We start from the raw sequence: 25874 nt of genomic DNA, 5'->3' as shown, positions 1-25874 counted from the left end.
ACAGCCATCAAAGCATTTCATAGGTTTCTGCCTTTTTTTTTGTCTCTTGTTTCAGATACAATCTTCAAAACTGACTGAAGAAGCCAGGGGAATAGGTAGCCACATCCCATTTGCAGATGAGAAAGGGGGTAATGCAGTATCTGCACAGCCAGACGTCTGATGCAGTTCTCTCTTTATGCACATAAAGCAGCTACAAATGACACGGCTTATTTACTTTGCACCGGACACTGTGCTGAGCACCTTATGCACATGAATTCATTTAATCCACACAACCACCTCATGAGGTAGGCACTGTTATTATTTCCATTTTACGGATGGGGGAAATTGAGGTACAGAGAGGTTAAGGTACTTGCCCAACACCTGCAGGCAGTAATTGAAGGGTGGGGGGGCGGGGCAGGGGCGAGATTCGACCCCAGCAGTCTGAGTCTAGAGGAATGTTAGACTGTAGGATGCTTGCTTGCTACATGGCTTTCCAGTGGCACAATTTGCACATCAGAAAATGACCATCAAGTAAGTTAATAGTGACACTAAATTGTGTAGTTCTTTTGTCAAATGAAATTCACTCAGACTCAGATGGCTGGGTCATGTGTACAGGTGGCCCACGGTGTAGCATTTCCTGGAGCTTTGAACTGAAGCTCCAAGTTGATCTGTGGCTTTCGCACCGAGTGTTGTGTGTGTTAATGGCTTGTGCCTTCAAGAACCTGAAATATCTTTCGGAGAGAGGCTCTGCTTTTAGGAGGACAGTGGTTTAAATAGACATGCTTCAAAAGTCTCTTTGATCTCTCAGATCCTTTTCTCTTTTGGGAAGGAGTTGTTTAAAATCCTTAGTAACAGTGTCACTTTTTACTTTTTCTTCTTCTTTTTCTCATGTACAGATCTCCAAGTGTAGCACCAGACTTGTATTTAAAAACCGAAATGCAGGGCCGGCCTGGTGGCGCACTGGAGAGTGCGCCGCTTGGGAGCGCGGCAGCGCTCCCCCCGAGGGTTCGGATCCCATGTGGAGACCGGTTCCCGCTCACTGGCTGAGCGCGGTGCAGGCGCAGCACCGAGGGTTGCGATCCCGTTGCCGGTCCCCAGTATGGGTGCGACACCGAGGGTTGCGATCCCGTTACCGGTCAGTAAAAAAAACAAAAAGGAAAAAAAAAAACGAAATGCAGTTTTGGCAAATATATTCAGTTGGTTTTTCCCTTGTCTTGTTTATGACAGATTTAGGTTTCCTGGCCCTTTTCTACTACCACAGCTCCTAGAGGGTCATTTATCTACATATTAAATTAATGTTCTGGGACCCTAGAAATGTTTGCTTTGTACTCTTAAAGAATTCTGGTCTCAGTAGGGGACAGCTGCACCACAGGTTAAATGAATTGTGTCCTTTCTCATACTCATCACTGAGAGAACTTGAATTTGAGGCTGGCTGTCCCCCTTCCAGTGAGCTGTTTAATTTATTTGCATCAGAATTATTCCTGAAATTGGACCTATCATCATCAAATCTCCTTAGCTGAAAATCCGTTTTACATGCTTCTGGCTGTCAGGGCCTGGACTTATTTTCCAGGTTAGCTCCTGAATTTAGTAAAGTAATCCTTTTTCTTTGAAGTCACCCAAGGCACAAAAGCCATAGTGATTCTTGCATGGGGGATGCTACTTTGAGGCAACATCTGGGCTGTGCAAGGTTGGAAGCTGTAAAGAGACTGGAGCCTCAGCTCTTCAAAGATTCCTGAGCTGTTCTTTATTCGTGTTTATGTTTAGTGAAAGTTTGTTTTCAGTGGCTGTAGCTGATGCCACCAACTCCCTGAGTAACTAGTAAGCTCTCTGGATCTCAGGTTTCTCCTCTGCAAAGTGAGCTGGACTGAAGGTTATCCAAGGTCCCTTTCAACTCCGCACTGTCAACTTGAATTCACACACGCTATTGACACAGAACCCTCATTTTATAAACAGAGGCATATAGAAGCCGATTCCCAGTCCTTTTATGTCAGTTTCCCATTGGTCTCAAATGCAAATACAAATGTAGTAAGCTAAGTATTTGTGCATTCTTTTGTAGACTCTCCTGAAAGTGCAGCCGTAATGGAGTTCATGAGCACTGGAAGTGACAATAAAGAAGAAATTGATTTATTGATTAAACATTTAAACGTGTCAGATGTAATAGACATTATGGAAAATCTCTATGCAAGTGAAGAGCCAGCAGTTTATGAACCCAGCCTACTGACTATGTGTCAAGACAGTAATCAAAATGAGGAACGTTCGGAGTCTCTGCTGCTAAGTGGCCAAGAGGTGCCTTGGTTGTCATCAGTCAGATATGGAACTGTGGAGGATTTGCTTGCTTTTGCCAACCACATATCCAATACCACAAAGCATTTTTATGGACACCGACCACAGGAATCTGGAATTTTATTAAACATGGTATGTTTTTTCTGATCAGTTGAGTGCTGTGTGTTCAGCTTTACTACTGCAGCTTCTTTTAATGAGAGTAGCTTTCGAACTTGGTTTAGACTGGCTCCCAGGTATGATTTTTAAAAATGTAATTTTCAGTAAGAATCACCTCCATGATGAAAAAAGTCTTCATTAAATGTTCCATTTAAAGAGTCCTGACCATATTTTAGTAGTAGTTCTACAAAAAGGTAATTAAGTAGAATGTATTCTAATTTAACAATTCATTAAAAAGCTCATTTATCATTTATGCAGAAGAAAAAGGCTAAATGAGAATCCATCTGCAAGAGGAATAAACACTTTGTCTCTAATTAATTTTTTTGAAGGCTGAATTATTTGCTCCTCTCTTGTCACATCTTGAAGTATCATAAGATTAATACTGACTAAATTCAATTCTTGCAAAAATGTAGTTTGTAGGCAGTACATAGCTATGCACAGATTCACTCTCTTTAATTGGCAAAGTATGAATGACAAATGATATATTTCCTTAGTCATCCCAAGTATGCAAATAATCCAAAATATTGTAGCAACACTTTGTTGCCACAGTAGTAGATCAGGTGAAGTGTTTACGTGTGTCTGGGATTCTGGCAGACTCTTAACGTGTCAAAGGTGAATGTAGGTGCTGACTAAAGGTGTTCTACTTTTTAAAAAAGAACAATTTGCAAAGGAGTAGGTGGTAACCTGCAAAACTTACTTATTGTTGAGAATGACTCTCTTTCCTTTGGTATATCTAAGTGGCAAAATGGCTAACGTTGGGGGAAAGTCTGTCAAATGAGAGTCTGGACAAAATACTTAATTATTTTGGTTTTTTTGCATACTACATTCATTTAATTAAAAACAACACAGTAATTTAGGTCAACTATGTAGTGAATTGTTTGGTTAGAAGCCAGTTGTGTTCAGCTGTAACTCGATATGAAGCAAGATTACATTTTACATTGCTTTGGTCTGGATATACCAAACTGTATTTAATAGTTGACTGGAGTTTACCTTCTGAATATTGTTTCCTTTTATACATGGGAAGTAATAATCTGAACTAGGAGCAATACCTGATTTTCTTAGCTAAAGTATAGCTGGAGAACTTTGGTTCAAAATAATATATATGTCTATCATAAAGAATATAATTGTGTATGTATTTTTCTCATGTTTTTTATATATTTATTTGTTTAAACGGGTATTCCAAATGAGAACATACAGAATAAACAAATAATTCTTGCTTGTAAATATGTACAGATTAGACTGTGTTTGGCCATTCCCCTGGCCCATCAGACTGATAAGAGATGGACCATAGAACTTCACTGTGAATATAAAGAAGGGAATTCAAGAAAATTATAAGGAAAACAAAGAAATAGCTTTCCAAAGTTTTTAGGAGTGGGGCCAGAAAAGCTAATGCAGAAAAGGAAAGAATCTAAAACATTAAAAGGAAGTAACAATTTTATCAGGAAAGAGTAAGATAAGGTGTTTCATTACCTACCATAGAACCTGTGCTCTGTAAATGAACAAAGAATATTGAGGAGGAAACTTAAGAAGAGGACATATCATAAAGGCAGGGATCTTTAAAACTTAAAAAAAAATTTTTTTTTAAATGAGCAAGAATATAAAATACAAAGCAAGAAAACTGAAAAATAGAATGGAATGAGAAGAGGACCTTAAAATAAACAAGAATGTTGGCCTGGCCTCACTAGGCAAATCAACCCAGGGGTCAATGGCTCTGGGGACCATCGTTGATTTTCCTGTTGCTGCCATTAAAGATCAGATACATCCCTGTGACTGCTAGTAACCTATCACAGGTCTGTGCATAAATAATAACCTAAGAATGGGGGCTTGTCTTCTCTAATCATAGGCAATGCCAGACAGGATGGTACAGGAGGCAAGTCTCACTGTGCCTCTGGGAGCTTGCTGCCTGGTGCGTGTGGAAGGCAGGCGAATAGGCAATTATAATACAGTGTGCCAGTTCCCAGTACAACGATGCCCTGATTGCTCTGGGGATGTGGGTAGAGGGAGGGAGAGCAGCAGCACAGGCTTCCAAGAAGGATGGGTGCCAAAGCCAAGGTCTGAAGCACTGAGTTGGAGTCAGCCAGAGGAAGTGGGGACAGGGGAGTCCAGATGAAGGGAACAGCATGTGCAAAGGCCTGGAGGCACAGAGACCTGGCAAACTCAGGCAGCCAACAACCATGATGCTGTAGAGTTAATAAGACAGGGTGGAGAACCAGGAATTATAAAAATATCCTAAAGCACAGGCATGTTGGGTGGTATTCTGTGTGTGTGTGTGTGTGTGTGTGTGTGTGTGTGTGTATGTGTGTGTGTAAGTGTATGCTATTTTTCTGAAAATAATATTTGTTAAAGATTCCACCAACATCCAGAAAGACCTGGGGAAGAAACTTTAGGGGACTAAACCAGGAATTGCTTTGTGTAAAGAGTGCTACAAGTTATTTATAGTCTAGGCCAATTCATAACCTGACCTGGGGTTGAATAATCTAAAATGGGTTCTAAACACTCAACTCTTTGGTGGTTATACGGGCAGCCAAAGGGCCCCAAAGGATTCATTAATGGATATGAGTGTGAGATGCTGAATGATATTCCTCAGGAGTTAGTCATGGAGTCATGGCTTTTCACAGTTGAAAAGTCCTTAAAGATACTTGAGTCCAGCCCTCTGTCTGATGCTTGAATCACCCCCTTAAACATCTCCAGTAATTGATGGAGCATTTTGGTCTGTGCTTGAACATCTGTCATGATGAGGAACTCATCACATACTGGGGCATTTAGTTTCCTATTTGTCCAGTTCTAAATGGAAGAAAGTTCTTTCTTATATAGAACTAAAATCCATCTCTGACTCCCCTGAGTCCTCGTCCTAATTTTTGGCCATAGAAAAGGTGTATATGATGAACAGTTGTGAAGACTGTGGGCCTTGAATTCAGCACCTGGGTATGTAGCTCAGCTCTGAAATGGCTTAGCTGCCTCAGTTTACTCATCAGTAAAGTGGTAGCGTGATGGCGTTTACTCCATAGGATTATTGTTTGGAATGCATGTGACCTGCTTACACAGTGAGTGTTTAATGAATGCAAGCCATTGTGATTGTAGTTGTTGTGTGCAATTGTTACTCCCCTTCCTTATGACAGTTCTTCCAATATTTTAAAAATTGCGTGCTCCTCAGGTCTTCTTTCTTCTTTCACAACCATTTCTAATTGTGTTTGCTACTTCTCATGTAGAGTAGTGTTAACTTTTCCATCATCTGGGTAGTGCCCCTGAACTTGAGCTTATGCCAATGCCAGTGCCAATCTTATAGCCCAGAACTTGAACATGGGGGTCCATGTGTTGTGTGACCAGCATAGAAGGACAGAGCCAGCTGTGGCTTCGTTCTCGATGGTATGGCTCTGATATCACATCTGTTCCATAGTAGCCATATCACACAGATCACTTATGGAATTTATTCTTACTAAAATACCTAAGAATTTTTCTTAAGTGCCACTCCTGGGCCTAGCATTGTTTAGTATAGACGGTGGTCTGGATGAAGAAATAGAAAGCGTGCTTATCATGTCTGCACTTGAAGATGACTTTGGTAAGTTGAGGAATGGGAGAAAGAAAGACAGCATAGAGTTCCATAAGAGGGAGGGTCCCCTAGAAAGAAGAAACCTCCCTTAAATCCAAATAGGCAACGTCTGGGGCTCAGGAAAGAGCCAGGGACTTTGCAGAACTGCAAACTGGTCAGGACTTGGACATCACACTGGAAGTTCAGGGCTTATCATCAAAGTAGCCATGGAAAACTCACGGGGCATTCAGAGCAGGGTCCCCAGAACACAGGAGGTGGCAAAATAAGGCTGAAGGAATTTGCAGTATTCAACCTAAGTAGGGGAGAGCTAAGGTGTACTTGGTGGCATGTAAATGCAGGCTTTTAATAACTGGGTTTTCCTCATAGCTCAGCTTTAATTATAGCCTTCTAGAAGATAAAAGGCTCTTCCCCAAAGACTAGGAACTGTAGCTTTGGGATCAGACAGACCTGAGTTTGAATCCCAACTCGGGCCCTGACTAGCAAGTTACTTAGCCTCTTGAAGGCAGTTTCCTCATCTGTGCATTAGAGATAAAAATAGTCCTTCCCTCAGAGGATTGTGGTAGACTTGGATGAGATAGCGTGTTACAGTACTGAGCACAGTGCCTGGCCCACAATTAGCACTCAGCACAAGGCTGCTATTGTTACCCTTGGTTCTCTTGAACAGAGAAAGAGGACACTGGGTCGGATTGGGAAATAACACATTAAGGTTGGACAAAAGTAAAACCTTCACGAACGTGAGTTAAACACTGAAATGGTGAACTGCAGGGCGCAGTGAATTAGATCTGTAAATATTTAATAACAAGAGAGAGGAAACAAGCGAGCCAGCTGATTACTGTGAGTATGGTTCTGTCTGAATGTGGAAAGAGACTGAATTCACCACGTTGTTGGCATGCTGCAAAAAGAAGCCTCTGGCAACTAGAAGTGACACACTCCTTGAAAGGAGGTCATATTTTGAACAAGGCAAGACCGTGGTCTGTATGTCTTCATATTCCCTCTAGATCCCTATGCAGAAACACTCAGTAAATATTTAATCTGTAAATTTAGTGACTTTGCATTTCTAAGTATTAGAGTTATTTTCTGCTTCATTCCCTGACTAATTAGTGAACACATCGCTTTGTGGGATCTGTAGCTAAAATTAGCCAGAATGGAGGCCAAATGAACAAGCCTTAAGGTTACTAGAACTCTTCCTGTAGCAGTGGCCCAGTGGGGAGCCTTGGGCATCTGCAGATGAATCAGGGCTTTATTCTTTTCTCATGCGGTAGATTTGGGGGGTTATCACCTTCCCCTTCAGCTTGAACTTGAAATAACTCAATGTCCTTGGATAGTTTCATAATTCTTAAATTCATAACCTGAACCGACAATATTACTAATCACATTTAGAAGAAACTAGTATTTTTGAGACTGTTTATCCCTTGAAATGACACTTTAGACATCTTTTAGGCATGTCCTCCAGGTCATATTTCCTATAGATTACTATATTAACTTTTTTCATTTTAGTGATAATTATTTTCGCTTTTTCCTCTTTAGAGATTGAGATATACTTTATATGCAGTAAAATACACAGCTCTTAAATGTCCAGTTTGGTGAGCTTTGGCAAATGCACACACCCTTGTAACCCACATTGCTGTCAGGATATATCTCATTTAATTTTGAGGTTGACTGGTTTTGAAACATCTAGTTCTAAATGTTTGCTTGCTCTTGAACTCTCAGAGGTCAGGGATCACCTGTCTCTTGTTTGTGGCTGCCTCCTCAGTGCCAAACATGGTACCTAGCTTATACTATGCGCACAGTAAATATTAAATGAGTAAGTAGATGAGAAATAATTGAGCCCTTGCTTTGTTTATGTAGCACTGTCAACTCATAGCTCTGGCATAACACATTGTTTTCCAAAATCCTCCGTGATCGTCAGTTAATTTCCACACTCTCTCTGTGTGCATCACGGTGAGCAATAGCTATGTGGACTAACAGGTTAGCACATGTTAATAGAAACAAGTCAACCTGCAGGCACACTTTATATCTATGCAATCTTTATTTTCAGCCTTTTGGTCACGCAGTCATGCTCCCTTAAATAAATAATTTTCAAAGTTCTATTTGGCAACTAATTACTCATGAGAAGATGGAAATAGGACCAGGTCTGACCAGGGACCTATGTCTGTTACATGCTTTCTCTGTCTTGCTCAAGCTCTAAATATAGTCCTTGTACAGTGTTAGGATTACACATGGCGACACTGATTTCAAACACTGTGTAAGAATGCTTCTGAAATAACAAACTTCTAATGGGTGGGTCCTAGAAACAGCCAACTTTGCTGAAATTCTCACCCTCTCCTGTTTTTATTTTGTTCTAGGTAATCACTCCCCAAAATGGACGTTACCAAATAGACTCAGATGTCCTACTCATCCCTTGGAAGCTGACCTACAGGAATATTGGCTCCGATTTCATTCCTCGGGGGGCCTTTGGAAAAGTGTACCTAGCACTAGATATGAAGACAAAGAAAAGAATGGCGTGTAAGCTGGTATGTACTTTCAAACCAGACAAGGCTCACTGTTTGTTTGGCATTCTGGCTTTTGTTTGTTTTTTTTTTTAGTTTGCATTAACCAAAGGTTCTTACTCTTTGACTGGATCTTACCTAAGTGTACCTTGCACCAAAGCCTTTGTTTTTCTGGATTTGCTTGCTTCTTGGGCCCATTCAGCCCCTAAACCTTGGCTTAGGTGCATAGTTGCTTTTAATTCAGTTTGTTGACGATTAAAAGGAAAGTGCTGGCTTCCTGAGCAGCAGTTTGGATAACATCATCTGTCTTGAAGTGGAATGGAGGGTAACTGTCCTGCAGTGTGAGAGCCAATCTACGTGCTGCTCGCAGAGAAGCAGCAACTGGGAAAACAAAAGTCTTCCCAGGACTGCAAATTGAAAGGGCAGAATTTAATACACCAATTATTGAAAAGATCCCATCTCTTCTTATTAAACAGTAACTGCTGAAGTGCCGCCACTTTGGAAAACTGTTTGGTAGTATCTCCCTAAGCCAAGTATTCACACACCCTATGACCCAACAATTCCACTCTCGTAGGTACACCCAACAGAGGCATGTCCACGTGGTCACTAAAAGCTGTGTAGTAGCATGTTCATATCAGCACTGTTTGTAAGAGTTACAAACTGGAAACTTTCCTAGGTGCAGAAATGTGGTATATTTACACAATGGAATATTGGACAGGAAAGAGAATAAATGATTTACAACTATAACAGTGTAGGTGAATCTCATAACCATTATGTCAGACCAAAACAGCCAGACACAAAATAAGACATACTGTATGAGATTCCATTTATATAAAGGATAAAAACAGGCAAAACAAATCTGCGCTGCTGGACGTCAGGACAGTGGGGAGTAGTGACTGGAAGGGGTCAAAAGGGGGTTTCTTGGGTTCTGTTTTCTGATTTAGATGGGGGTTACATTTATGTGTTCAGTTGATCATTTGTTGAGTTAGACACTTACTGTTTTTACACTTTTATGTTCGTTTTGCTTTAATTAATTTTTTAAGTGCAATAAAACAAAATATACTCATTTTGATTAACAAAAAATACAATAAAAAGTAATTGCTGAATATTATGTATCAGTCTCTCTTATCATAATTAAAAGACCAGCAGTATGTTGGCCTCATACACTTCTTCATAAGGATTTGCTAGAGTATCTATTATTAAAAGGAAAAAGAGGAAGAATTTTGATAAGCTGTTTGAGGCTTACGTTTAGAGGATACATGCTCAAATTGTTTTAAAAAATCTAAAGATTTTTTATAAAGGTCTTAGAACCAAAGTGTCTCTTACTCAGTTTCATCAAAAAAAACATTGGAAAATAGCTTTGTGGATGTGTTTTCCTTGTAGTATTGTATTCGTCCATTTCTGTTGCTTATAACAAAATACTTCAAAATGGGTGATTTATAAAGAAAAACTAAATTTATTGCTTACAGTTTCTGAGGCTGGGAAGTCCAAAGTCCATCCAGTGATGGTGACAGCGACCCAGGGGTCTCACATTGCAAGATTGTGGAAGCAGAGAGAGAGAGAGAGAAAGACAGACTCCCCTCTTCTTTTAAAGCCCTCAGAACCACACCCCTGACCACCATTTTTAATCCATTCACTATGGCATGGTCCTACAATCCAATCACCTCTTCAAGGCTCCACCTTTCAATTACCATAATAGGATTTTCCCCCCTCTTAACAGTCACAGTGGGGCTAACTTTCTAATACATAAAACTTGGGGGACACAATTCAAGCTTCAGTGAGTTTGGGGGGATATAATTCAATCCACTGCATGTACTTATATATAATTTTTAAGCTCATTTTTTCTAAAAAAGAAAACACAGATGATTGAAAGCCTCAAACAGGTTCAAAAAAGTGTAGATTGAAGAATGAGATCCCCTTCCTTGAGGCAACTCCTCTTAATGGGCTCTTATGCGTCCTTCGTGAAATTTTCTATGCACGTATGTGTGTATAGTTTAAAAATTTTGTACAAATGGGAACATAAAATATGTACTTCAGCATCTTGTTTTTTTCACCTGCTACTATATTTTTGAGATATTTACAAATCTATCTGCACTGAAAGAGCTACTTCTTTCTTTATTATTAACTGTCCAGTTTTCCATGGAGTAGATGGATAACCAATGTTTATTTTAAATGCATTGCTAGAGTATGAACTGTGGGACCAAAGACTTTATATTATCTCACAACAAGTTGAAATATTAAAAATATAACTCAAAATCTAGGTGCCATAGAAATTATATGTATAATGTTGGGATATTATCATGCTTGATTTGTTCCTGATTTTAAAACCTTGGTTGGATTTCTAGACTCTAAATGAAAATTTCACAATTTTGTTTTGTGTTTTATACCTAAAGCTGAAGGCAGCTCTGAGGTAAACATTATTTTAACTCAGCAGTGCAGTTTCATAAAGGTCTTGAAGGCATATATTTGCCTGCTGGTTTGTGGGTTGATCTGTATAGTATATTTTAAAAATTATCTCAGGATTGTTGAGAATCTTGCTCTCATTACTGTGTTCTAGATCCCAGTGGATCAATTTAAGCCGTCCGATGTGGAAATCCAGGCTTGCTTCCGGCATGAGAACATCGCTGAGTTATATGGTGCAGTCCTTTGGGGTGAAACTGTCCATCTCTTTATGGAAGCAGGCGAAGGAGGGTCTGTTCTGGAGAAGCTGGAGAGCTGTGGACCAATGAGAGAATTCGAAATTATTTGGGTGACAAAGCATGTTCTCAAGGGACTTGATTTTTTACACTCAAAGAAAGTGATTCACCATGACATTAAGCGTGAGTATCTTTGGATGTATCCCTTTTTGGCTTAAAGAGACTAGTTATCAGGAGGCAAATGGGGTCTTCCCTTCAGTCTGAAAATGCTTAGTGGCAAGGAGGACAGCTCCCTTGGAGCATGGCCCACCTTCCTTCTTTACGCTCCTGAGACATGTGTTAGAATCAAGTGGGGTTGCTGCAGCTTTCAAAGTCGTAGGGAAGGATGATCACCCAACAGTTGTTGAAAAGATTCTGGCCACACCAGAAACTTTGTGCCCTTGTTAACAAGGCTTTCAAAATAGTAATTTACTTAAACACATACATGCAGTCATGTATTTTTGAGAAACAAATAGCTTTTTAATTTTGAACATAAGTTTGACAGTAATCGACTAAACAAGCCTTTGCTGATTGCCTTCTAAGAGTAAGATGTGTGGTGAGGAGACAAACAAGAGAGACCCACTAGCAGCCTGTGATCCCTGGTGCTAAATTGGACTAGCACAGCTTTCACTGGGAAAAAAATGAGTATTTTACTTTTTTGCTTTAGAAAAGTGGCTTGCTAATAAAATAGTATGTTTCTAACTTAGAATTTGAAACTCAAGCTCTTGAACATTATTAATGGCTACAGTCACTTATACCCACATTGGCTGAATTCTTGAGGGATCTGAACTGATTTTCACCTAAACTCTCCCTGCGATTCACCATCCTCTTTCAAATGTGATAACACACCCATCTCATTAGGGAAAGCATTTCAATCTGTTCTGATATGGGATTCATTGTTGTTTTAGATAATGTTTTCATTTTATTTATGGATATATAGCTGATTTTATGCTAAAAATTGCCTTCTCATTATAGCAAGCAACATTGTTTTCATGTCCACAAAAGCTGTTTTGGTGGATTTTGGCCTAAGTGTTCAGATGACTGAAGATATCTATTTTCCTAAGGACCTTCGAGGAACAGAGGTAATTATATTCACACGAAAATGGTTAATATCTTATTAAAAGTAAAAAGAAAAAATTTTCTAAGATTACTATGGGAAAGAAGGACAAAGAAGAGGAAGAAAATCAGTGCATTAAATCATTATTATCACTGGAACAAATTTAATGATCACTTGCTCTGTGCCCAGGACTAAGTATAGCACTTTATTTATTTATTTATTTATTTATTTTTGCTGTGTTATTTATAATACACAATCATATTTGTAATATATTCTGATATATATGATATAAAACATTTGGAAGTAATGAAATGCAAAATTGATATTAACCACAGATTTAAAAAAACAACTATGGAATTATAGTTAACTTTATAAGTTTAGCACTTTAAATGAATTATGTTATTTAATCCTTACAACAACCCTGTTGTTGGTAAATACTATTATCGTAGGCAGGTACTATTATTAATCGCATTTTACAATAAGGAAATAAGCTTGAAAAGATTAAAATAAAGTGCTCAAAGTTACCCAGCTAGTGATAGATCCCAGACTTGAACCCTGTTCTTTCTGAGTCTAAGCCTAAGCTCTAACCACTATATAACTTATTAATATAACTAATATATTATTAAAGTATAAAACTAATATAACTAACATCACTAAGTTTTGGTCCAATTATAGTCTTAATTATCATGGTCATTAATATTTATCGAGCACTGACAAGGCTTATTTTTAATCCTAGGGATCCTATAATCAACCTCAAGTAGTGAGCACAAATAAATCTTATTTGAAGATATAAAATAGTTATAGTATTTAACTAATCTGTGAAGCAAAAAACAAAACCAAACAAAAAACAAAAAGTATTTCCTGAATCTACATTCATGGGCTTTCAAATAATACATTTGACTTCACATCCACATTATTGAACTGAATGATTGATTCATTTAGCAAGCATTTATTGAGCATCTGCTATGTGGCAGGCTGTTGTGGACACCAGACAGACAAGGCTAATGAGGACTGTGCCCCCAGTGGTATTTCAGCGGTCCCCACACTTTGTTGGAAGGACCTATTTTAAATGTACTGTAATTATTTAAAGTTCAGCAATTTAGTTTACAGTAGGCTATGATGGGCTTGGGGTCGGATGCAACTGGGAAGGGAAATGGTGCAGAAGCTGCCCCTCTGGCCCCTCTGCACGACCATGGAAGCTTCACTGCTTGAGCCGCCCCATCCCATGCCCTTCTCTCTGCAGGAAGTGCCCATGGGAAACAGAGAGAGGGTCCTTGGCTGCACCTGGGCCTCAAGTTACCAGATTCATCTTGGTGTCAACCAGAGGACAACCCTTTGTTAGCTAGTATATGTGCTGCACTGAACTGAATCACAGTGAAAAAAAATCATCTTCTTTTCAAATCAAGATTCTATAAGCCTTTTCTTAACTCTCTCAAAGCAAAGACTCTCCTGAGCAGCAGAAAAAAGTCTTGTGTTTGATATTACTGACATTATTACTGGCAAATACTTGAGAGAGGAGTCTTTATAGTCTTTCAGCAGAATAATATTCAGAAGAGAAAACTAGATTTTTTTTTAAGAGTGTTTAGTCCCCAGATCTTAAGAATACTTCACAAAAGCACAAAATCTAATAAGACTTAATGCTTACGACATGTTTGCTTTGGAAACTGTTTCAGCATATTTTGGCATTAGTCAGGAATTCAGATATGTAACAGTCCACCCTTTTTCCTGGAGCCAGTTTAAGAAACAAACTATTTATGGTATTAAAGATGGAAAATACCTTTCTCTTCCTGGCAATGTGGTCAAATTGAACATTTTGCAATGCTGGAGAAAGACACGTCCTTTCTGGGATTCTCTATCAGAATCCTTGGATATAGAATAATTGCATATTTCACTCCCAAATAGTATTTGGATCACATTATTTTCAGCAAATGCAAATTGCTTTTTAATGCAAACTGCCAATGCAAAACTGGCTTTGGTGTTTGTTCATAGTTATAAACTCTCTTCTAAACAACTTGCATTTACTAGCTGTACAGTACTCACAAGTCGAAGTTTGATAATGAGCAAGGTTGTGAAGTCACCAATGAAACATTTCACCAAGTGTGCTTTTACTCTTCACACTTAAAGAGCCAATAAGATATAATTAGACAGAAGCAACCATGCAGATTTTCTTCCATTAGAACTTGATCACATGGCTACTGCATAGCTATAGTCAATTTCTGATCTCCCCAGTACAGCTCACAAATACAAACACTGGTCACCTCTGTTTGATCCCTCTCTCTCTCTCTCTCTCTCTAAGCATTCATACTCAGAACATTATATTGTAACCATGTAATATATATACAGGTTAATATGGCATATATTTAATCTATGGTTTTTGAGTTATATGGCACAGAGAAAGAATAAATGGTGAATGTAAACAATGAATTAGAATTCTTTATATCATGGTCTTTTTTTAGAAGTTCTTATTTTCTTCTGAGTCTCTTTGGTTTTGCCTTCTGTAATCATCACATGCACACATCACATATAATCATCACGTGCACACATACAGAGACACACCGTCTCCTTCCCTTTCTAATAAACATGCTGAGAAGTGAAGGCTAGATCCCACCATCAAGATTCCCTTGCTCCAGTGACCATGCCTGGGGACGTAGAACTCTCAGGGAACCTTGCCTTTGTCTCACCAGGCCTGTTTGGTGCCTTCCAGTCAGCTAGGCTGAAGAGTGCTGGAACATCATACCCTTCTGCTCTCTGGTCTGGCTGTTCTGGCTCTTGCAAAGCTTGAGGAAGCAGGATCTCTGAGCCATGAAGCTCTGTGGGTCTGCCTAGGGGCAGCACCCGGGCCACCAGGTTGGACAGGATATTGATATCCCCTAATCCTGCAATGGTGTGCAGTCCCATGGAGCTTGCAAAGCCACCTGTGTGCAGCTACTGCAATGGTGGGCACTTTGCCTAATCCTTGCTTTATTCGGGGGGCAGGGAGGAGATAGGCATTCTCTCTTGACAGCTAATAATACTGCATTTCTATTTTTTTTCTTTTTCTTTTAATTTTATTCGATTGTAGTAAGAACACTTAACATGAGCTCAACCCTCTTAACAAATTTTTAAATGTACAGTACATCATTGTTCACTCGTAGGTACAATGTTGTGCGTTTATTTTTTAATTTTGTTGATTTTATTTAGTAAGAAAGTCCTTCAAGATCCAAATACTCTGTCTTTGCTGCAGGGAAAGTTTGAGATAAGAGGCTTAGTGTAGCCTGTTTGCTGTGAGTGAAAGGAAGCCAGCCCGGAAGTGTGTTGTAGGAAGGAGTTGAACAGGACTAGGGTGGGGAAACCGGGCAATTTCCCCAGTTTTTGTAAGCTAGTTCTCTCCTTATTTACTCTGAAATGTATTTCAGGAATACTAGATGCCTTCCCCATGTTCATGCAATAGACGGTATACAAACGTAAAGCTAAATATTGGTAATTAGGATGTTTGCTATATGTCTGTACCGGTGATAAATACAAATCACTGGCCACCAGTGTTTGCTCTCTTTATCTCTTTCTTTTTTAAGTTTAGTAACAAACACGTCTTAGAGAAATTATTTATAAAACTAGCCCTACTTATTCAGCATCAACTTATGAAACATCAGTAGAACTTATACAGTGTTAATACTGCATTGAGTGAGTGGGAAAAAACACACCGAAGCCTTTCCTATACTTACATAGCAACAATCAACAACACAGAAGATCAACTTCTGCCTTCTGTGACCAAATGTGTGGGGATTTCTCCCCACCAGCCAGCAAGCAATTCTCTAGGGGACATCAGCTGCTGGGCGTCCTCTAATTCAATTCAATCTCGACACTGTCAGTCTGGAGATAGTGTCAGATCCTACAGGGTGAGGGCTCAGTCCTCAAGATTGTCCCCACTTCAGATGCCAGTCTCAAGTCCAGGCCTCTGGAACATCTGACCAACCAGCTATAAACCCATGTTCTCACAGCTCCCTCCTTGGGTTCGATTAGTTTGCTGGAGCAGCTTACAGAACTCAGGGGAACACATCCTTACATTTACTGGTTTATAAAAAAGGATATTACAAGGGATACAGCTAAAGAGATGTATGGGGTGAGGTGTGGGAGAAGGGCGCAGAGCTTCTGTGCCCTCCCAGGTGCACCACCCTCTAGGAACCTCCATGTGTTTACCTATGTGGAAGCTCCCTGAACTCTGTGCTCTTGGGTTTTTATGGAAGCTTCATTACATAAGCATGATTGAAGCATGGACAACTGTGTAGAAACACGATTGGATAAAACGGGTGTGATCTAACACTAATAGACTGAGTGGGGAAACCCAGCAAGGCCTGTCCGTTCAGATTTTTCCTGGCCTCTCCGTGCAGCATTCCCTCCTCCTGGGCATGGGGTGGGACCCTTCATGAAATGGGGGTCTTATGACCTACAATCAGCTAAGGTAGGTTAGGGATTTTCCTGCCTCAGGGAGAAAAAGGAGCAGGAGAAAGGAGAGGATAAGTTCAGAGAGTAGCATGAGCCAGGAAGCATGGACGAAAATCGGTATATAAATATCATAATATCACAGGCATGCATTTAATATTTAGTCACTGGGCTGCAAGAAATGAGGTAGTTCATAGAAATGACTCATTGGATTACTTTTGCAGCATTACATTTTATTCTTTAAGTTCTTTCCTTCCAAGCGATTGGCATTAATACCCTGTAGGCTACTGCCACCTTTATCACTATAGATAATTGGCGATTTAATAATGAACAGGTGAAGAAGTATGTTTGTAGCATCCATTTAAATATGAAAGGAATTGGTGTTTTAATTGAGAAATTAACTACCCCCATCAGTGCTTTGTAGAACTCTGATGAGTGGGAGTCCCAGGTGAGTTCTTGGTTCCAGGCCCTTCGCTGCCAGATCAACCATGTTTTTCCTCTGTGGAAAAAGATGTTCTTTGTCAGACTGCAGAGACACCTCCAGCCAAGGCTGCCTGGTTCCCAGAGAATGTCTGCATTATTCTCCTTAGCTTAAGGGAACACAGCAATGGCATTCTCTTCCGAAGGGGTGAAGCATGCAATAAATATGATAAAGGTGAATGGGCCAATTTCCAGAACTGGATTATGGAAATGGAAAACCAGACCAGTCAGGCTGATGTTTCCCCCTTCTTTTTCAGATTTACATGAGCCCAGAGGTAATCCTGTGCAGGGGCCATTCAACCAAAGCAGACATCTACAGCCTGGGGGCCACACTCATCCACATGCAGACGGGCACCCCGCCCTGGGTGAAGCGTTATCCTCGCTCAGCCTATCCCTCCTACCTGTATATAGTAAGTGGGGGTCCACCAGGGCTGGGCGCAGGTGTGAGTTCCACCTGTTGGGGATGGGGAAGTGCTCTACCTTTCTATAGCACCCACACCTGAAGGGGTTGATGGCAAAATAGTGACCCGTGAGAGGTGGCTGCAAGTTCTTCCCACATGGAAGGGGACTCCGTTCTTGCAAAGAAAACATTGCTGTTTTAGTGGGAACTTACCAAAGTGTGCATTGGGCATAAATTATATTCTATTCATTATACATGTAATAATAAAATACTATTCAGTAGCATCAGAGTAGCATACATCTTTCAGCCAAGGAAGTCATATTTGTTCTTTGAACACTTAAAAAGAAATAAATATTAGATAATTGCTCTCCATACCAGTCTGGCAGTGGAACATGCAGCTCCTATTTTTACTGTTGAGGAATTCAGGAGCAGAATTTCCCCATTACCTCAAAGGGACCTTTGGGCCACTGATGTGAAACTGTCACTGCTTATTCCAAGCTAGCCTATATCTTTTACAGCATTAAAGCAAAAGATGGGTTTAACGCACCGTCCTTAGGAAATTAAGAGGAAGCTTGGTTAAGGGTATGAACTGTATTTGCTGCAGGGCATGTGGTGGGAAACAAATTCCATTCCAGATCTAGAATGCTTCTCCCATTGAGAGTATATTTCCATACCATTGATGCTTAGACTGATGCTTTGTTGACAGATCCACAAGCAAGCGCCTCCATTAGAAGACATAGCAGATGACTGCAGTCCAGGCATGAGAGAGTTGATAGAGGCTGCCCTGGAGAGGAATCCCAATCACCGCCCAAGAGCAGCAGACCTACTAAAACATGAAGCCCTGAACCCCCCCAGAGAGGATCAACCACGCTGTCAGAGTCTGGACTCTGCCCTGTTTGAGCGGAAGAGGCTGCTGAGTAGGAAGGAGTTGGAACTTCCTGAGAACATCGCTGGTAGGGACACCTGCTGTGGGCAGTGCCTTTGCTTCTCTTCTCTTTCTGTCCACATCAAACCTCTGATGTCGTTCTTTAAGCACTTGGAAAACTAGGAAATGACTTCTTGAGTACCATACATTGCTTGAGAAATTTCAGCAAGTATATTAACAAAAGCATTTTTTCTTAAAATTGGCTAATTTACCACCAAATTATAATAAATTTTCAGTGCAAGTGTAGGTAACATGGTTATTGGAAACTGCCGCTGACTTGCTTTTTTGCAACAGAGACTATCATTTGGCTTTAAAAGCAAACCAAGCATGACAGTTTTGCTGTTGGTAAAAGACGAGGTCCTATTTAATTCAGTTATGGCAAGCAAGTGCAGTCCTTGGTTGGAAACTTCATGGCCCTGCTCTGCCCAGATAAAATATTGAGTTTGAAGTCAACTTGCATTTCTGTCTTCCTCTGCTTAAAAATTTCCTTGCCAGCTATGAATCTTTCCCACTTAGGAAAGTCAGTATGCATTCCAGGAGCATCAAATATGCAATGAGAAGGTTTTCCATTTTTCTTAAAAATCTGTGGCATTCTTAATCCATTTAGCCCAAACCCAGATGTCAAGCCTGGAATACTTATTTGCATTTCCCTGCTTCTTGTCTGACTTTTTTGTCGTTAAGGAGAACTATCTGGGCTGTTGGAAAATATGCCAGGATTTCTAACTAATTTCTTATCTTTATTGACTCCTTTTTGAACTCTTTGGTCTATGTCATATTACATAAACTAGCCCATAGTGCCAAAGACCAATATTTAACAAAACCAGAGCTCAGACATGTTTCATGAGGTTCCAACGTATTGTTTCTTTGCAGAAAGAACAGGTATTTATCATTGGACATGCTCCCTTGTCACTTATGTTATTTTTTCAATGTTTCCCTTTTCAGATTCTTCATGCACGGGAAGCACTGAAGAATCTGAGGTGCTGAAGAGACAACGTTCTCTCTACATAGACCTTGGAGCGCTGGCCGGCTATTTCAACCTTGTTCGGGGTCCACCAGCACTAGAATATGGCTGATTGATGGTGGCGTGTGCTCTAAATTAAGACAGCATTTATCTGCTGGACGTTGGTTCTGCTGACTCTCCACAGTGGCTCTGTATAGTGAATTGTGGCATTTATTGGGGGGCAGGGTGGGCTCCAATGACTCATGAGTGGGACTCCAAGTGACCCTTGTGCGTTTGATTTGTGAAGCTGCTCTAGTATACACCAGGTCTAAAGTTCTCATTTCTCAGGTGGTGTGACTCAAAGGAAAGACGTTTAGAGCTCATGGAGGGATCATTTCTGGTGACTGATTCTATTCACTGTGCACTTTGCTCAAAATTTTAAAAATACCAATCACAAGGATAATATATTAGCCTAAAATTACTATTCCTGGTTCTCATGGGATCTTCATTTAACTCAGAATAGTTGTTTTGTGTATATTGGTGTAGACTTTGTCAGTAGATTTTAGTATAAATTGAATTCATTATATTTAGGTGAATAGAACTTGGTTTTTGTAGCAATAAGCTGAACTAGTGTCTTAAAATGGCTGGTAAATTAGGAGCCATCTGACAGCAGGCCACTAGTGACAGTTTCTGTTCTGTTCCTATGGAAACATTTTGTATTGTACATGCTATGCTTAAAACATTTAAAACACGATGTTTTAAATGTGGATAAAACTGTGTAAACCACATAATTTCTGTACATCCCAAAGGATGAAAATGTGAGCTTTAAAAAAATGGAAACTTTTGTAAATTCTTGATAATGCTACTTTTGTAATTTTTATGACTCTATTTTCTTTTAAGCATTTGTATATTAAAATAGCATACTGTGTATGTTTTATATCAAATGCCTTCATGAATCTTTCTTTTATATATATATTTAAAATTGTAAAATATGTGAGTATTCCTACTGAAAGTATGTTTTTACATTATGCAAATGAACCCCAACACTTTTATCCAATGTGATTGGTCACATCACTGAATAAATTCAGTATTTTGCCTTAATTATTGTAGAGTGTGATTTCCAGCTGGGACTGGGGATGGGTCATGGAGACTGGGTTATAGGTTGGAGGGGAAACTATCACAAGCAGGCAAAAAATATCTGGGAGTTTTGCAGATTGCATGTTTCTCTTCTACTGCTGCTCAAGCCACTGTTGTCAACTGGAATGTGTTGTACCCCTCGGGTACATTGAAGTAGAATAATTGTGAGCCACTGGTGTAGGGTAAGTGAGGCTCTACTGTGCATCTTGTTTTTATTCATTTATACTACCCTCAAATACACACTTGCATGCTGTTTGCCCATTATTGTTTGGCAAGTTCATAACTAACTTGCCTCTGTGTAAGGTAGATTTAAATCACATACACCACGTTCTAGTGAAAACTATTGAGAGGGAGAGTCTGATCCGTCACTCACAGAGTGAATAGTATTAAACACTTTTATATGTGTTACATAAAACACACCATCCCTTGTAATCCTCACAACCCACACGTGAAATATGCATTGTTACCTTTTTTTGTTCAGAAAGGGAAATTGAAACATAGTGAGGGGTAGATACCTTTATGCTCAAGATCACAAAGCAAATAGAGCTGGTGTTGGAACCCAGGCCTTTGTGACTCCAATACTGCTGTTCTTCCTCATACAATGCTGCTCATGGTGACAGATCATGTCACTGCAGAGGAAGCACAGTGGGATTCAGTGCCCTATGTGAAGGCGGAGGTGGAGTCATCTCAAAGCTAATGAACTTGCAGCCTCAGGGCTCCTCATGTGCATGGGCTCCTCCATGGCCCTGTGCCTGATTTCATCTTATCCCAGATTAGGCCCAGCAAAACTTGGATCAGCTCTTGGGTAAAGTACTGTGTATAGCTTTTGATGACATTCATGAAAAACTTACAGAGTTCATATGAATTGAGTTTCAGTTAACAAATTCCATTTGGAGAAGACGATTGCTTTTAAATAAACTGGAGCTCTTGTGCAGAGATCTGGGGATTTTGCTGCGAGCTGGTCAGCGGTGGTGGCGGTTGAGGAAGTGGCTATGAGAGGCAGCTACAAGGGGAAGTCCGGGCTGAGGCCTGTGCACCGAGCTCCTGCAGAGCTGTTTACCTGGGAGGCCAACAGCTGCAGCCTGGGATGTGTCACGAGACAGAATCAGTTTAAGAGAAGCATGGAAGCCTTGACTGAGTAGCAAGGGAACCCATCACCCACCTCCTGAGGAGATGGGCAGTGGGACTGTCAGGGTTGAGTGTAGCTAGGACAGAATAATCACATCCTGAAACCAATTTCTGCCCCCTTTGGTAATTCCTGCTTCAACAGCAAGCCCCTGATTGCTCAGTGGCATTGGGATGCATTATGATGCATTATGGAAAGTAGACTGGGCCTTTCCAGCTCAGGCCATAGAGTTCATCTTGTCTAAGCACCTTGATAGACAAATGCTTGTTGGAGGCCACATGATCAATGCTACACCCCATCTTCCCATCTTCACTAGCCACCTTGTGTTAGCCCTGAGGTCTGTAAAATCACTGGAAACAGATGATAAAGATTACCCACCAGAAATTTGCTGAACCTAACTGGAATTTTCCCAGGTTGGAGAGACAGTTCCTATCTGCGGAATAGCCAGCTCGAGCAAAGTTTCCACCAATGTCTGCCATGCCACCAAGCACCACGGTTGGATATGAGAGGGATTCTCTCAGTGCCCTGGGTTCCTCCCTGGTGCGTGCTCACTGTCTGACAGACACAAGCAATTTGAACTTTTATTGATGGCAAATTCCTGTGGTGTGATTCAATATAAAAGCCACTATTTTTCTAGAGGGCCTGGGGTTTTTTTTCATAGGTCTGCAAGGTGATTGGGAGTAAAGAAAGCTTGATGCCAAGCCCCACGGCAGACAGGAGGGAATGCACCCAACAGGAGAGCAGGCCTGTTAATGGAGAGTTGAATCCTGAAGGGGAACCAAGTCTGGTCAGAAAATTGTGCTGGGCCTTTCAGGGCACACAAGTGAGAGAGGGTCCTAGCCCTTCTTACTCATCCAGTCCCTGCTGAAAAAAGCATATTCCATGTTGGAATTTCTAGAACGTTCTTTGTTTTTATTTACATTCCCATCTGTTCCCAAAGAGATTTTTTTTTTTTTTTTTTTTTCCAAACATTTAATTTCAGGGGGGGGGGGGTCCCAACCTCTTTTTTTTTTTTTTTTCCTTTTTGTCTTTTTTCGTGACCGGCAACGGATCGCAACCCTCAGTGTCACGCCCGTACCGGACCGGGACCGGCAACGGGATCACAACCCTCGGTGTTGCGCCTGCACCTCGCTCAGCCAGTTGCCGCACCTCGCTTAGCCAGTGAGCAGCCGGTCTGTATGTGGGGTCCGAACCCTCAGCGGGAGCGCCACCGCGCTCCCAAGCAGCGCACTGTAGCAGTGCGCCACCGGGCTGGCCCCCCAAGCTGACTTTTTAAATGTCAAATTAATCTCAAATGCATGAGAAGACAATGATTGCAATAATTTGGTTTGGGCACCAACATTAGGTTTCAAAAGCTCACTTTGGGTCGGGGAGAGAAGAGAAGCAAACTAAACAGCTACAGAGCATTTTTTTCAGGAATCCATACACAACCTCGCCATGATTTGTGGTTGGCTCTCTCTGGGGAGGGTGTGCTTATCCAAGTGTGAAATGAAGAGAGAGAATCACATTTCTACTCTGCTGGACAGAGGCCCTCAGACCTGGGAGCAGCAGCTGTTTCTTCAACAGCTGGAACTTGGACTACAGATTTCTCCCTGTTGCTTAGGTTTAACCCAGAAAAGGGAAATCTGTTTTGTCTCAATTCAAAATCAAAGTGAAAGACGACCACTCATAGCCAGCACACATAAGAACAGAGCATGCGCTTCATTTATTTTCTGTGCTGAGACAAGTTCTGAGTACTTAACCTATTCAGAGATATTTGCTTCACCACATATCACAGAACTAGAGGTGATAATAGCTGGCTCTCTGACTGCCCAGAGAGCAATAACTGATTTAATGAATTAGATCCTATTAATTCTGGTGACCATGCAAATGAGACCAACCAGGAATATAAATCAATGAATAATCAGCTAAGAGCACAGCATTCTCTCATTACAGCTCTACATGCAGGTGCACTGAGTTGGCCAAGTAATTGTGTCTTCATAGGAATAACACTAAAGATTAGAAGATATATGGAATTGTTCTGCAAATGTTGGCTATTATTATCATTTTCTTTACTTAATTAATGCTCAATGCTCTCTCTGTGAAGCTGAAGGTACATGAATGTAGAATTTCAGAGACCGTTTTATTGGAACACGTCTCCATAGTGGTTCATTTATAAATTCTAATAGACTTGACTCTTTTGAGCCTCATTAACATTCTTCCAAGGTGTCAAGGAAGATAAAAAAGGCAGAAGAATATTTTCAGGAGAAAGAGAGTTCATGGGCACTATGGAAGGCTTGGAGCTTGGAGTGGAGTTGACTTCTGGTTTAATCTTGCTTTTCACAAATGTGCCAGTGACAACAAGACCACAGGACTGACCAGAGGCTACAGAATGACATTGGCTGCACCAGGAAGGTCTTCTGTCAACTTTTGGGCTTATGCAAAGAGGAAATGGCATGACCCTTTTCACCACCCCCTGCCACACACACACTCTTCTCTTTCTGCTGAGGCTTTTCTTCTGATCAGAAATTTGGGTCTTGCCAAAGTTTTGTTCCCAGTAGAATGGAGGGCTGAGAGGTGACTCAGGGCCTAGGAGTCTCCCTGAAACTTCCACAACTTCCTTGTGTGGACTGATTTGTGTGTCCTTGCCAGGGCTAGCAAGTAAGAAAGCATCAATTGTTTCTATCTTAATTTACATAGGAAAGAAAGAGAAAGAACGAAGTAATTGATTCAGATTTTTCTGATGGCAGCCCGAAGTTCATTTTTTTTGGTCTGGCCATCAAGCAAGAGAGAACAGAAAGAGTTGGCATGTGCCTTCCTCATTTGCCTCTTTGGCCTCTTTCTCCCGCTCTTGACACCCCACCCCAAACCCCTCCAATTCCCCAGTTCTGCTCTCCAGAAGCGATTACTACTAGCAGAGATACTCTATGCAGATACACACATATGTGATTATATAACACCCTTCTTTGTAAACAACAACAAATGCACACGTGGTAACGTGACATATATAGTTTTACATCTTGTTTTTTTGACAGACTATTTCCCAAAGATTACAGAAGGAAGTATGTTTATGAGAGCAATCCCTTAACCTGAATCTTACTTTGTAGACAAAGCCTTTCCCAACCATTTCTGCCATGAGTGGGAGGCTCTAATTTGGATTTTTCTTTGTGCTTTTCTTTCCTCCTTTGGAAAGTGAGGGGAAACACGATAACCTTTCAAGTAGTTTCCAGCCACTAATTCATTTGATAGGAAAGGAAATTGAATGGCAACTAATGTATCAATCTGCCTATGGTCTGAATTTAATTATTGGCAGAACAGGGATACTTGACTTCTAACTCTGGGATTTTGCCAGCAGCCCATACTGACGTTTGGTGCTTACTGTTTCCTTTTTGGTGTCTATGGTCTGGGAAATCCCAGAGCAGAAGCAAGGTAGCAGTTTATACTTATATTAGCTTTTAAGTGTGAGGAATCGATAAGAACTATCTGAGTAGACTGATCAAGTGTCCCTTCTCTTGACAGCAAGAGACTAGATCCTGTTTCAAGTTGATGTGATATAAATGGGACATAGATGATGTGATATAGATAAAGACATGTGATATAGATGGATAAGAAAGAATGGGCTCTGGGGTGAGTGCTGGAGGGCAGAGGAGATTCTACACAGGGAGGCAAAATCAAAGTGATATTAAAGGAGAAGAACTGATGGTGTTTGGTGCAAGAAAATAGTCATGAGCTGCTCATTAAAGTTAACAACGACAAAGAATGTTGCTCTACCAGCTGTGTGCTTAACAATTGTGGAATGCAGTGGTGGGTAGATAAAAAGTTATATTCCAGCGAACTAACTCTATAGGACCCAAACTCTTTTCACTTAAGCCCTACTGTCGTGTTGGCATTACTATTTATGTTTAGGATGAATAGAATCCCAGACCATTGTGAATTCAACAAAGAAATGCCAAATGTTCTAAGAGCAAAGCTCTTCCAAGCTTAACCTAACTTTGGAGTTGGCAGATGCGCTGGGGAGTGCTGGCGTCCTTTGTCATTTGCTTTGGTGACCAAGAGTCAGAAAGGGGAGGTCAGAGTGGGACAGAGCTGTTTCCTATAAACCAGAATCCAGACCTGGGCAGGAGAGGGCTGTGTTTAGGATTTGCAAAGTCTGTTCAATTAGAAGGGGTCAAAGTGTGGCTTGAGCCATTGTCATGTAAGGTTTTCATATTGTCGAGCAGGGGAACAACCTCAGAGGAAATGGAGACTCATATTTATTGAGTGCTTTATTATGACAGAT

The 25874-nt window shown here is 40.6% G+C and overlaps 1 protein-coding gene across 1 annotated transcript; it reads left to right on the top strand.

Moving 5' to 3' along the window:
- Positions 1–55: 55 nt before the first annotated feature.
- On the top strand, positions 56–20454 carry MAP3K8 (mitogen-activated protein kinase kinase kinase 8). Its single transcript, XM_008586134.1, has 8 exons — positions 56–284; positions 2036–2394; positions 8314–8481; positions 11015–11276; positions 12108–12214; positions 17346–17498; positions 18195–18441; positions 19356–20454. Exons 2-8 carry the CDS (start codon positions 2059–2061, stop codon positions 19484–19486), a joined length of 1404 nt encoding a protein of 467 aa, XP_008584356.1. The 5' UTR covers positions 56–284; positions 2036–2058; the 3' UTR covers positions 19487–20454.
- Positions 20455–25874: the final 5420 nt, after the last annotated feature.

The sequence above is a fragment of the Galeopterus variegatus genome, unplaced genomic scaffold (genome assembly GCF_000696425.1).
Source record: "Galeopterus variegatus unplaced genomic scaffold, G_variegatus-3.0.2 Scaffold3845, whole genome shotgun sequence".
NCBI lineage: Eukaryota > Metazoa > Chordata > Mammalia > Dermoptera > Cynocephalidae > Galeopterus > Galeopterus variegatus.
The sequence above is the reverse complement of the archived record's forward strand: the minus strand, read 5'-3'. Positions and strand labels throughout refer to the sequence as shown.